The following is a 14,925-nucleotide window of genomic DNA, read 5'->3' on the forward strand; positions in this document are numbered from 1 at the left end:
CGTAGTATCTATGTGGAGTTAAGTTCATTTCCAAATTCTAATAGAGACATTGGTGGGAGAGATATAATTTAATTATTTTGGTATTTTGTGGATTAAATTTTCTTTTTCGTAAACATGGAGAGCTTGAAGCATCTTATAATTTCTTGAACCATTACAAAATTATTATTTTGAAATGCATGAATATTGGTCAGCTGACAAAACTAGGAATACACTGTTGCTGTGAAAATGTGAGCTATTACAGTGTATTATCTGACTCATAAGAAGGGTCGTAACCCCATCATAGAGCTAGTAAGTTGGCCGTGCTCAGTTCAATTAAATCATTGAAGGTCTGACCTAAGAATCAGGAAATTAAAAATGTTGTGTCAACTAATCCATTGAGTAATTATGACTGTTATTTGCCAATAAAATTATTCCAATTCGGAAGTAGATTATTGTACTGTAAGTTGATTCAATTGTAAATGCTTTGCGGTTGCTTTTTTGTTTCCCAGGTCCAGGTCCTTCGTGCAGATGGTGACCTGACAGTTAAATTGAAATTGCATTCTTTGAAAATTAAGGATGAACTTCAGAGTCGTCTATCAGTATCTCCTTGTTATCTTGCAGTTTCAGTCTTGACAAATGAAACTTTATCCTCTGACATGTTTGATTCTCATGGGAAGGAATTGTTTCATGATGATGATGATTGCTTTACGGATGCGTTATCTGATTTCATTGCCCAAACTGATGGAGGACATGGTCTACATAATATAGACTTGGATCATAGGGGATTGGTGCGAGTTGCTTCTGATTTCGAGTCTCTGGAAAGCACAATACACGAAAATGATATTGAATTAATAAAAGGAACTCCTCGGGAGGTATATTATGAGGCGCAGGGAAGTGATACAGCAAATTTTGTGTCTGTCTGCTTCATAACTAGGAGTTCTGCTTCGCCTCATTATGATGGAATAGATACTCAGGTACTTTGGTTGCACCTTGTTGACGATGAACTGGAGTTTCTGGTCTTCTCTTAAGCATGATACATTGTCTTTCTCACTTTTCTGAATGTTATTCTTCAGATGTGTGTTCGTATGTCCAAACTAGAATTTTTCTGCAACCGACCTACTATAGTTGCTTTGATAAGTTTTGGATTGGACATAAGCTCTGGAAATAAAGTCACAAGTCCCACTGACACGGCCACAGCTTCTTCAGATAATCTTTCAGTAAAGGGGAAAACTGATGAAAAGGGGGCCGTTAGGGGTTTGTTGGGATATAGTAAAGACCGTGTAGTCTTTTATTGGAACATGAATGTGGACAGTGTAACTGTTTTTCTTAACAAGGAAGATGGTTCTCAACTTGCTACATTAGTTCAAGAAAGTTTCCTTCTGGAACTTAAGGTAATGACAAACCTTTTTGTTAGCTAGGTAGTGTTCCCTTCCCTTTTCCCCGGATTTCTCAAGTCTATTGGCTTTCAGTCTATTTCTAGGTTATTCGTTTTCATTTTCTTCTGTTGTAAAAGCATTTGTGCTTTCTATTACTCACTGTCATATGAATGATACCTCTGAAATTGAATGTTCCTTTTTTTTTTCTATCAAGGTTCATCCAAGTTCTCTTTCCATTGATGGAACGTTAGGGAATTTTAGACTCCGTGATACATCCCTTGGATCAGAACAGTGTTGGGATTGGCTGTGTGACATTCGTAATCCTGGTGTTGACTCCCTTATAAAGGTTTGTTCTCTGCCTATAAATCATTCTTGTGTACTTTTTCTTCTTTTATTAGTACATTTTGCAAATATTCCAAAATGAATTATTCTACCCCTTGTATTGCATGGATTGTTTTAGGTTTCATTTCCTTTTTTATTTTATTGACTCTAGTGAAAACAGATACGTTCATTTTTTTGTGTGATTACTTTTTTTTATGATAATAGAAAATAATAAAATTATTATTTTTGTTATTATTATAATTATAAATTAAATATAAATGATTTTTATAATTTTATTGTAAAGAATTTTTATGTATTTTATAGGTAAAATTGAAAAAGGCGGTTAAATTTAAATAAACAGTCATTTGAAAGATGATATTGATAAAATAAATATTTTGATTTAATAAAATTATTTAAAAGGTAAAATTTAAAAACAAATGTGGACACCAAAAAAGGAATCCCCTTTATATGTAGATGTAGATAGATTTTGTGCCAGCTTAAATTCGTTTATTTTAATTTTATAGATTCTATATTATCTATCAAATCTTTGAAGAAAGCAAAGAATAATTACAAAACTCATTCTAACTTTATAAAAAAAAATAGTTGCTTTATGTTATTATTGTCAGTGTTTTGTATGTCAAACTATACTATGTTCTTATTATATTTTATTATTCTTAATTTAATATTATGTTTGGCTAAAAAATTTCAGAAGTTTCAAACTTTTCGTATAAAACCGTAGTTATTAGAACCAGATCAGTTTGACTGTATAAGACAGTAGTTTTCCAGGTTAGGTAGTTCATTTAAAAATTAAATGGTGACAACGGAGTTAACTTGGAGAGGGGTAGTGAGCTTGTAAACTCGTGCAAATTTACTAGTTCAATAGTGAATTTGATAGCCATGCCCTCATAATGGTCTTTGTGTGCACACTATTGAAAATCCCAACTATGTGATTGTCTTCTTATACACACAAATTTGTATTTGTCTGCTGATATTGGACCATTAATATTTAATAATCTATAATGTCATTCATCTATTTCAATATAAGTTTTCACGCTGATCAATATATGTTGATTTTTGTTTTCAGTTCAAATTCAATTCTTATAGTGCTGAGGACGATGACTATGAAGGATATCATTATAGCTTGCAAGGCCATCTTTCAGCAGTTCGCATTGTTTTCCTTTATAGATTTGTGCAAGAGGTATCCTCCAAAACTCTGTAAATTTGGAGTCTGATGTTAAAGTTGGTATTTTTCTGTTTCTCCCATTAAAGCCATTTCTCATGTTTTGTTTAAAATTTTAAGGTTAAAATATGTTTAGACCCTTGAATCTGAGTCACTTTCTTTTAGTCCTCCATATTAAAAGTTGGATTTTTTTAGTCCTTGAATTTAAAAAAAAAAAAATGTTCTTTTGTATCCTTGTGCACTAATAGAGTTATACTTGTTGCTAACATGACTAATGATATCATCACGAACAATTGCACGAGTAACTGAATTTATGATGTGGAAACTCATTTTTAGATTTTTTCTAAAATATCTTTTTAATTCCTTGAATTTAGTCAATTTTTCACATAACCCCTCATATTTAAAAAAAGAGAAGATATTTAGTCCCTCAAATTGAGAAAGAATGAACATCTTTAATTCAAGACTGAATGTGAACTTTTGTTTCATTCAACTCCTTTACATGAAAACTTATGGGATGGAAAATTAAAAGAAAATTCACTCGTAACATCTCTTTCACCCTTTTTCTATTGTATGAAGTGGTTACTGAATAATGTTTTATGACATATTTGTTAATATGATTTACTCATCAAATCTTGTAAAAGTGAAATGAAACCTTGTATTCACACATTCTAGTGGCTATGAATACTATACTATAATAAGTAAAAACCGATGTAAGAACTCTATTAATGTTAAGGTGACAAGACCAAGGAAGATAGAAGATAAGGGACTACATTGTGGTAGTAGTTCTGAAGTTTAGAAGAAAATAATTTATCTTTTATATGTTGTATATACATACATTGATTAGATAATTTAGGATACAAGCACAACCTATTTTAGGAAACAGATCCCTGGATTGTGGGATTGATATGCTAGAAATAAAACCAAGATAAAGGCAATATAGAAAATTAAAACCAATAAGAATAAAATCTGAAACTTCTTAAAATATATTGATGGAATAAAATCTAAAATTTCCTAAAATATCTCAACACTCCAAATTGTTCTCCATTTTTAACCTGTTCTCTCAAAGTTATTGTTTTTTAGTCCCTTGGTGGGTATGCCTGCAAGCTGTCCTTTAGTAGACACATGGGATGCAAAACTAAGCCACTGCCAATCTTTTATTTGATTAAATGTTTGACCACTTCAATATGTTTAGTTGTATCATGTTGTAAAGGGATGTGAGCTATGCTGATTGCAAATTTATTGTCACCATATAACCTTTAAGTCTTCCAATATAATCTTCAACCATAACAGTTCAATATTCCCTTAATTCTGCTTTGTCACTACATCTAACTACTACACCTTTTTTCACTCTTCTAAGTTACTAAGAGTGTGTATGGATTGAGGATAGGATTTGAGGGAGAGTGAGTGAATGGATTTAAGAGAATGGATAAGGGATTGTGGTATTGCTGGGATTAAGGAAAAGATGGTATGATTTCAATAAATTTGAAATGAAAGTTTCTGTATGATGTGATGGATATGATAGATTAAAAAAATGTTTTAATGAATAGAATTAAATGAATGCTATTTTACCCTTAAAGGTACATGTGATATAAATTTACTATTATTATTATTATTATTATTATTATTATTATTATTATAGGCTTAAAAATTAATGAAATAAAATAAAAAAACAAAACAGTAATTTTGTGGGGGCCATATTCGGTTTTGTGAAAGAAAAGAATGAATTCTTACACTTCTCCCCATTACAGTAATTAGGTCAAGAGTGTATGTTTGCTAAGATGTGAGGTTCCCTTTCTTGGAATGGGCCACTTCAATTCCTGAAAAATATTTTAACTTTCCTAAAATCTTGATTTCAAACTCTTTTAGAACTATGGTTGTGTTTATTTGGGACCATCTACAATTATCATTCCCCATGAGCTATGGAAATTTCTTGTTGCTAGGACATTGGAAATATGTGGAACTTTTAGAGGGTTGTCATATGATTTGTAGCTCTAGTCTAAAATCCAATAATGGGTGTTTGAGACATTAAATTCAAAAGAAAATGGTAACTTACCAGAAAATGTCAATGGACACACACTTGTGGGTTTCTCTCGTCTATTAAGGAAGGACCTTACTCTTTCTAGCTTCTCATGGTTGAGTTGTATAGATCCTCCTTGAATTTCGAGAATGCTCAGTAACTGTTCTATATTGTGGGGCTTGTCTCTATTTTTCCATTTCAGCGATTACGATTATGTGCAATTAAGGCACCAAGAAATAAATTCATAAGGTTGATTAGAGTCACAACAATGGAGAGGTCTAAGTTTATGCAATACCAAAGGTTGATTAGACACACAGAAAACATGCAACAATGAATGTTGCAATTAGGTTTGCTAAAATGAAGCCTATGATTTTGTTTGTAAAAATGAAAGCTGTAACTAGGTTTGCAGCAATGACAATTGGAATTAGCTTTGCAACAATGAAAGTTCTAATTAGGTTTGCAGCACTGAAAGCTGTAATTAGGTTTACACAGCAATGACGACTGCAATTAAATGACACCATCAGCAATTAAATAACACCATCAGATGCTCCCAAGGATCAGAATCTTTCGTATCATCTCAAGTTTAGAAGAAAATAATTGTTCTCTTATTCAGTCTCATTACATACATCTGATATATATACATACATTTATTAGATAATTTAAGAAACAAGTACAACCTATTCTAGGAAACATCCATGAGATTGTGGGATTGATATGCTAGTAATAAGCGAAGATACAACTAATATACAAAATTAAAACCAATAGAATATAATCTTAAACTTGCAGGTAATTTTTCAACCAAAATGATGCATTATATTGTATATGATTTTGAGGTTATAAAATTTTTTTGGCATCAATAATCAATTGGGGAAAACTTAAGTTAGTTGGAGGCTTTCGAGAGTGAGTTGGATGAAAGTTAACACTGATGGAGCAGCCAGATGTTGTCTAGGATTAGTTGCTTGTGCTGGTATTTTTTAGAGGAAGTGGAGGGGGGTGTATTGGCAGCTTCTCTTCAGTTTTGGGCATCCATAATTCCATGTATGCATGATTTATGGGAGCTTTTTATGCTATAGAGCATGTTTGGAATGCAATGTTAACTAAACTTTGGATGGAGTGTGATTGAGCTCTGGTTTGTGAAGCATTTTTTCCCCATGGGTGGGTCCTTGGATGCTAAGTGGATGTTGGTGAAAATGTTTGAAGTTTTGAAGATTGAGTATCAAGTTTCACATATTTTTAGAGAAAGGAATTATTGTGTTGCTAAATTGGCTGATTTAGGCTTTTGAATAATAGGGAAGATTTTAAGTTGTACATTGTTATGCCTCATGTTATCAGTTCATATTTTTTTCATGACAGATATCAACTTCCTATATTTAGGAAAGTTTAGCTTCGTGGGAAGTTTTGCTTCATGACAAATATTTTCTGTGTGATGTTAAATGATAGGTATACTTTGTAGTGTCAATTTAACTTAAATGACAAAGTATAATATGATGCCTAACGTGCCCTTTAGAGAAAAAAGAAATACACTTAGACTTCCTAAAATATCTTGACGGAGTAAAATCTAAAACTTCTGAAAATATCTCAAGAGTAGTAATCACCGAGATCACTATTGTGAGAAAAGGGAAAGAGGAGAGAGAGAGGAAGAATGAGGAGCGAAGTAAGATATTTCAAACACGATTGAAATTGTCTTTCTCAAATTTGACATGTGTTAGTTAGCCAACAAATTTTAAACAATGTCAATTTTCAAAATCAAAAGGATGTATTTAAAAAGTGGAAGACTGAAAAAACCACTTTTAAATTTGGAGACTTAAAAGCTAATTTTAAATTTGAGGGACTTAAAATGTCAATTTTACATTTGCAGAAGTGTAAAAATCAATTTCAAATTTGGGGAATCAAAATAGATTTTGATTCCAATTTTAGAGAGTAGAAGTATTTTAGTAAATAAAGGTTTGAAACATGTATTTGCACATAATTAATTTAATGATAAATGTCATTGTTAACATGGATGTCACTACCCATATGGGCAATGAGGGTAACATTGTCTGTAGCGGGAGCCAAAGAAGATAATTTTTTGAAATATTGGGACAAAATAAACAATTTTTAAATTTGGAGGACTAAAGAAAAAACAATACAATTTTTAGCAACTAAAACCTTATTTTTACCAATTTTTTTAATCACTTGATCTTCGGGTTCCTCTTGTATTTGATTTAAGGGAAAAATGCTTGTATATTTGTTGGTTGTTCCAGATAATGATGTACTTTATGGAACTTGCCTCCCCACACCCTGACGAAGCAATAAAACTTGTTGATAAAGTTGGAGGATTTGAATGGCTTATTCAGAAATATGAAATGGATGGAGCTACGGCACTCAAACTGGATCTGGCACTCGACACCCCAATTATTGTTGTTCCAAGGAATTCAACAAGCAAAGAGTTAGTGATATTTATATCCATTTGTGGAGTCAATCACAGCGTTTATTTAATATGCTTGGTAATCTTTTATGATGGTGTAAGTGCTTAGGACCTGTTTGGACAAGTTTATACATAAACTGTTGTAAAAAAGAAAAATAAGAATAAAAATTAAAACTAACTTCTGTGTAAGCTAATTTGTATAAGTTCTCTCTCTCATAGCTTCTTTAAATTGTTTAACTTGTTTATAAGTTAGTTTTAGCTCATAGAAAAGTTCATTTCATATTCTTTTTTCTTATTTTTCTCTATTTGAAGTACTTAAGGAGAAGTTCATCCAAATAGACCCGGCATGTAATAGGTGGAGATTGCATTGCATGATTCAGGTAGGTGACAGAATTACTGAATTACAATAAGCACGATTGTGTGCTTGATTGTGTAATGGTATTCTCTTTTGTTGGTTATTTGAGAGTTTCAGGTGGTAATAGTTTTGTTGGAAAATATATTATATCTTTTATCCGGTAGGATATGTAAGTAGAGACAATGAATTTCTTCAAGCACTTTATGATATCTTCTCAAAGCTACCTCTGCTAAGCTTAAGCTATTATTAGGTAATAGACAATAAATAGTTCTTAAAAAGTGAATTTTAAACCTAACTCAACATTACATCACAAAATCTTACTAAATTTGCTTGAAAAAGAAATCTGTACCTACTTATATATTATAATTTAGTAATATCTATAGCTGCTGTGAAATCTCCAACAATAGTTATATATCTTACAAGCTGAGAAATCTTATTCTTGTTCTTTTGTTGACTTTCAGTTTTATACAACTTGACCTTGGAAAGCTACAGATTAAAAATGAATTCAGTTGGCATGGTTCTCAAGAAGAAGATCCTTCTGCTGTGCATATTGATCTTCTTCATGCTCAGGTACACATTTCTTTTTACAAGTGGTCTCCCAATTAAAATCATTGACATCCTCCTGACTGACTGGAAATGAAATGACAGATTCTGGGTATTAACATGTCTGTTGGAATTGATGGTTGTCTTGGAAAACCAATGATACGTGAGGGTCAAGGACTTGATATATTTGTTCGACGAAGCTTGAGGGATGTTTTCCGGAAAGTTCCAACATTTTCACTTGAAGTGAAGGCAAGTCCAATTCCAAACCCTAATGTTCAAGTGTTTTCTTGTATTTCTTTCCCAATCCTGGGACAAATATATCACTTGTATGTTGCTGCTTTGAAGTTTATGCGCTAATAACCATTCTGAAATTCCAAAACAATTGGGTAATAAAAAATGTACTGCCGGGAGTCTTCATCAAAACATTCACCCATTGTGTGGATAAACACATGTAAATATATTAACTTATCCTCACAGGTTCTTCAAAGTACATTATTGTAAAGTTATTTATTTATTGAGTTGTGTTTGGGATAATAATGGTTAAATGTCTCAGATGATTAAAAATGTCATCAAAGTTATTGAAATGCCCAATGATGGTTAGAGGTGGGTTAGAAGAGTTAGGATCAATGGAAGTTATGGAAACAAAAAAAAATGGCAGAAGCCAAATCGTACTGAAACTAACAAGAAATAGAATTCATTAATGAAAGAAAGTTACAAAATGTGAACCTCTGACAAAAGCCCGTACATACATTTATGCATATAGACATTCATGCATACATACATACATTCATATCTATCTATATATATATATATATATATATATATATACACACACACACACACACATACATGTGTGTGTGGATAGAAAAGCATAACATAGGAAAGAAAGATCAGCTGAAACAAGCTGCAACTGTAAAACAACAGGAAATAGAGGAATAAGCTCTAACATATTCAAACCCTAGTACTGGAAAACCTTTATGTGGTATGAATTATTGTAGATTTTTAAGCTTTCCAATCAAATTATTTTGGTTAATATTTTTCTGGTAGGTTTGCCTTAACTAGGATTAGGTATATTAGGAATTAATCGTTTTTTTAAGGTAGTAAATTATTAATAACAAAGATTTTTAGTTTGTGGATTAGATGTTGTTGTAATCAGGTGACAAATAAGAAGTATAGAAACAGAATGTAACATGGTTTGATTTAATCTATTTTGTAATGCTTACTTCCTCATCTGAAACAGCAGTTCTTTATGATTAGTTTAGAATTACAAGTACTTGGTGTTTGGAATTAGTTGTGGGAGCTGCATAAGGTTTAATCAACACACCTTAGTCCACCCACTGCTGGGAATATTTTGATTTGTATGTGCCTGCTTTTTGAATCACTAGTTAAGATAATCCTAATTTGCTTGATGGTTGATTTTGCCTTTTTCAAATAAATAATAAAGTCAAGATCCATCTTCTGAAGTACTTAATTTATGAGAACAGAGAGTTCCTGTAATTCTTTTAGATATGAATTCAGTTCATTTACACAAGAATTACAGAAGGTCTATATAGCCTATCAGAGGATGGAATCCCTATTTTCTATTTGACTCATACTAGTAGTTAGTTAGAGCTACACAAAAAAAAAAAAAATAGAGTAAAACTATACACTATTGTGGAAAAAACCAAGTCTCACATTGACTATATGTTCAACATTCGTCTTTCATTCTTATTTTTCTTCCCCTTACAGTTTCTAGGCCTTCCATTTCTTATTACAATGCTAATCACATTTCCTAGGTTACATTTAGTAGAAAATAATATTGAAATTTATTATTTAGAAATGATTGAAAATACATTCTCATATCCTCTATTTGTAACAATCTAATTCTCCTAAAAAGAGAAATAGAGAAACTAGGAAAACAAAATAAAATAAAAGATTGTATATCTATTTTCTCTAATTAGGAAGATTCTAAAGAAATCTTCTCTAATTACAACACTCCCCCTCACGTTGGTAAATAAATATCAATCATTCCCAACTTGCCTACAAGATCTTGAAATCTATCCGGAGGAAGCCCTTTTGTAAAAATATCTGCTATTTGAAGTACTGTAGGAACATGAGTTGTAATCACAAAGCCTCTATCAAGATTATCTTTGATGAAATGTCTGTCAATCTCAATGTGTTTGGTTCTATCATGCTGTACTGGATTATGGGTTATGCTCATGGCAGACTTAATGTCACAGTGTAGTTGTATCGGGTTCTCCACTTTGACTTTAAGATCATCCAAAATGATTTTCATCTAGAGTCCTTCACACATTCCTTGAGCAAGAGCTCGAAATTCAGCTTCTACACTAGAACGAGAAACTCTATCTTGCTTTTTGCTTCTCCATGTTACCAGACTATCTCCAAGAAACACACAATACTCAGAAGTAGATTTTCTGTCAGTAATAGAACCTGCATAGTCAACATCAGTATATATCTTCATAGTCAATGTGTCTTCCCTTTCTCAATGCAATGGGTAAATCCTCAGTAATACTTACCTCCTCCTCATTGATATCTTTAGGGATCCTCACCTCGAGATTAGACAATTTTTCTTGCTCGAGAGTTGAAGTGGGTTGTTCTCTTGTTTCATATTTTTTGCCAAAAAATTTGTCTTCTTCCTCTTCTTCCTCACTGTGGACTATGATACCTTCATTGCTCAGGTCTTGGGCATCCTACAAAGACAAACATGGTAATGACAAGAAGGAGAGTTCATCCACTTCAAGTGCTTTCTCCCCTTGAAGGATTGTGTTTCATGAAAGGTGACATCCATGGTGATAAATACACGACGACTCTGAGGATGATAACATTTGTATCCTTTTTTATTATAAGGATACTCAATAAAGACACATTTAAGAGCTTTGGGATCCAATTTACCACGGTTAGGATGATGAGAGTGAACAAAAACAACACATCCAAAGACTCGACTAGGTAGACTCGTTAGTAGGGAAGAAGAAGGAACAAAAGACAATAGAGACTCTATAGGACTAATGCCATTTAAGATACGAGTGGTAACCTATTGATGAGATATGTGGCAGTTAACACAGGTTCTCCCTAGTAATTTTTTGGAACAGACATTTGAAAAAGAAGAGCTCTAGTTACTTCAAGAAGATGACAATTCTTTCTTTCTGCAACCCCATTTTGTTCAGGGGTATTAACACAGGTTAGTTCATGAACAATACCATTATGAGACAAAAAATTGAGAAATTCATGATTCACATATTCAGTACCATTATAAGACCTAATTCTTTTGATATTTTTTCCAAATTGATTTTGGACAAGATGGAAAATATTAACAAAAATTTGAAAAGTTTCGGATTTATTTTTCATAAGGTATGTCCATGTGACACGGGTACAATTGTCAATATAGGTAACAAAGCATTTGGCTCCAGAAATAGAATCTATGACAGGACCCCAAACATCAGAATGAATTAAATCAAATGGAGAAATACTCTTTTTATGACTAATACGATAAGATGAACGATGGTGTTTTGAAACTTGACAAATATCACAATTAAAAGACTCAACAGATTCTTTGGTAAACAAGTGGGGAAATGAGGACTTGATAAGACTGAATGAAGGATGCCCAAGCCTTTGATGATGTAACCATTTTTGGGATTTTGCCCACGTCTCAGATGTTGCTTGTTGACTCATGATTTTCGTATTGCTTTGGTCATCAAACTTTAAAAAATACAACCCACTATGCTCCTTAGCAGTTAAAATTGTCTTCCCAGTGGCAACGTCCTGAAAAACACAATAAGTTGGAAAAAATGTTACTGAGCAATTTAAATCCTTTGTGAGTTTTTGCACAGAGATAAGATTGTTAGCTAATTGAGGAACATGTAAAACATCCTTCAATACAATAGATGAGTCCAAAATTATATTCCTAGAGCCGCATATAGGTATACCCTGACCATTCGCAACTGTAATAAGTTGTTATTTATTTCTTTTACCATATGAGTCGAAGGACACACTAAAAGGTGTCATATGATCAGTTGCACCCGAATCAAAGATCCAAATACCTTGAGACACATGATCAACAGTATTCAGGCAAATCTTACCTTTTATGGACAGAGTGCATGATCCAGAGGACTTACTCATTGATTCATCCATTGTTTTCAAAGGAATAATTTTTACTTTAGATATCCCGTAGAACGCAACGAGGGAGTCTCCAAGACGATGACGGTGTATGGGTCACACCGAGAAAAAAGGAGCAGAACTTAAATAGCCAGATCTACTCAAGAAAAGGTCAAATGGGTCGTCACAAACCTTAGGAACAGATTCAGGAGTCTCCGGCGACTCTTCTATGGCGGTGACGGCGAGTGGGTCTCGTCAGAAAAAAAGGAGCAAAACTTAAAACTCAAATTTGCTCAAATACAGCCCAAACGAGTCGTCATCGACCCTTGGAATGAACTCAGGGCATTCCGGCGACCTTGTCTGTGGTGGCGCCGACGAGTGGGTCTCACTGGGGGTAGGGGCGTGGGCTACACGCGCCGGCGACGGTGGAGGCGCGTGGCGGCGTGTGGCGGCTCCTCTGACGGAGCGACTTCCAGCGTGGAGTTGAGCGCACCTTTCTGCCCTATCAACGACCCCAACCGGCGACGGTGGTCGGACAACGGCGACGGCGACTGTGCAGCGGAATGGAGTTCCAAGATCGGAAGCTCTGATACCATGTAGAAAATAATATTGAAATTTATTATATAGAATTGATTGAAAATACATTCTCATATCCTCTATTTGTAACAATCTAATTCTCCTAAAAAGGAAAATAGAAAAACTAGGAAAACAAAATAAAATAAAAGATTGTATATCTATTTTCTCTAATTAGGAAGATTCTAAAGAAATCTTCTCTAATTACAACACATTTAATATAGTCTACTGATTAGTGGACAGGTTATTTCAATATGCACTTTTAAACAGTAGAATCACTCAATTGTGGTGATGAATAGACGTAAATTTGATTATTCTTTCTTTTGATAATTTTATTAACCTGGTTGTGTAATAATACTAGTCAACATGTAGGCATTGTCATAGTCATTCAGGCTACCTGTGGCCAGTGGACAGATTGCTAAACATGCTGTTTTCAGCAGCAGCATCACACAGTCAGTAACGTTGTTAGGATTCCTCTTTTGAACTTTTAGTGAATCTATTGAAGCAAGTGTAGGGACTCAGATGCTCCCTCAATAATATTTTTATTTATGTACCTGCCAAGACTCCTTAAAACAACATAGTATACGCTGCTATAACATTTTCCCCCAGTTGTCTAGCCTAAGGCCCAGCAGTTAGTTATAAGGAAGCCTCTTGATCTGACTCAAAGCAAGTCTCCAAACAGAGTATATCTACAAATATAAAAATCTGTGTATCTCATAATCTAGTTTCGTACTGTAAGTAGTTGTTATGCTCAAGTTCACAAAGGAGATCAAATTCTTCAGCTAATTTTATGTGCATGTGAGCAGGTGGATCTATTGCATGGTATAATGTCTGCTAAAGAATACAAGGTGATTTTGGATTGTACATACATGAATTTATCTGAACAACCAAGGCTTCCTGCAAGCTTTCGTGGAGGACAATCTGGTTCAAGGGATACCATGAGGCTTCTGGTTGATAAGGTTAATCTGAACAGTCAACTTCTGCTGTCACGAACAGTTACAATCATAGCTGTTACAGTTAACCATGCCCTGCTAGAGCTGGGTAATGGCACTGGTGGTGAATCTCCGTTGGCTCATATTGCTGTGAGTTCATACTTTAAGATGAGAAAAATGTACAGACAGTTGAATTTGTTTCCATGACATTTCTTCAATATTTTGATTTTATTTTAGTTAAATAAATCATTTGACCTTTTACTCTCAGCTTGATATACGTGAATGGAACATGCACATATCTCATTCAGCTTTGTATTATTGTCTTACAGATGGAAGGTCTATGGGTTTCTTATCGAATGACCTCTTTATCAGAGACAGACCTTTTTGTGACCATTCCCAAATTCTCTATACTAGATGTCCGCCCTGATACAAAACCTGAAATGCGTCTGATGCTTGGATCTTTTGTTGATGCTTCCAAACAAGCATTTACTGGACCCTTTTTGTTTAACCCTGGTAGCTTTAGAAAGGCCACCAGTGAAGCTGGAATTGATGATATGCCCATTTCAACAATGTTCTTGATTGACTACAGGTGGCGAGTGTCATCCCAATCGTATGTAATTCGTGTTCAGCAACCTCGAGTCCTTGTTGTGCCAGATTTTCTACTTGCAGTGGCTGAGTTTTTTGTACCTTCTTTGGGAGCACTAACTGGAAGAGAAGAAATAATGGACCCAAAGAATGATCCAATTAGCAAAAATAGTAGCATAGTGCTGATGGAATCAATTTACAAGCAGAAAGAAGATGTGGTTCACCTCTCCCCATCTAAACAGTTAGTTGCTGATTGGGTAGGCATTGATGAATATACATATGATGGTTGTGGGAAGGTTATTTGTTTATCTGTTGAAACAGATGCAAAGGAAGTTCGAACCACAAGGTTTAGACCAATTATAGTCATTGGACATGGCAAAAAATTGCGATTTGTTAATGTAAAAATTGAGGTAATATGCTTCCTCTCAGTATGTAATTACTTTTCTAATTTCTTTTGTATATTTTAGAGTTCTATAGTTTACTTTTTCCTCGAAACACCTTTAGCAATCTAAGGCTTCCTCAATGTTACTAATACTAATTATAATTTATAAAATGTACACCTTTA

At 33.6% G+C, this 14,925-nt stretch overlaps 1 protein-coding gene across 1 annotated transcript in view; it reads left to right on the forward strand.

Annotated features, from left to right (window-relative positions):
• The window catches only part of LOC106767790, an 89,627-nt gene that overhangs the window by 45,678 nt on the left and 29,024 nt on the right, over nt 1–14,925 (forward strand). The window contains exons 26-34 of the mRNA XM_014652742.2: nt 489–953; nt 1,053–1,370; nt 1,570–1,701; nt 2,761–2,874; nt 7,117–7,301; nt 8,097–8,205; nt 8,284–8,427; nt 13,650–13,925; nt 14,105–14,770. Of these exons, the coding sequence (XP_014508228.1) occupies nt 489–953; nt 1,053–1,370; nt 1,570–1,701; nt 2,761–2,874; nt 7,117–7,301; nt 8,097–8,205; nt 8,284–8,427; nt 13,650–13,925; nt 14,105–14,770 (2,409 nt within the window). The remainder of the gene's footprint in view (nt 1–488; nt 954–1,052; nt 1,371–1,569; nt 1,702–2,760; nt 2,875–7,116; nt 7,302–8,096; nt 8,206–8,283; nt 8,428–13,649; nt 13,926–14,104; nt 14,771–14,925) is intronic.

Source organism: Vigna radiata, chromosome 7 (assembly GCF_000741045.1).
Source record: "Vigna radiata var. radiata cultivar VC1973A chromosome 7, Vradiata_ver6, whole genome shotgun sequence".
Taxonomy (NCBI): Eukaryota; Viridiplantae; Streptophyta; class Magnoliopsida; order Fabales; family Fabaceae; genus Vigna; species Vigna radiata.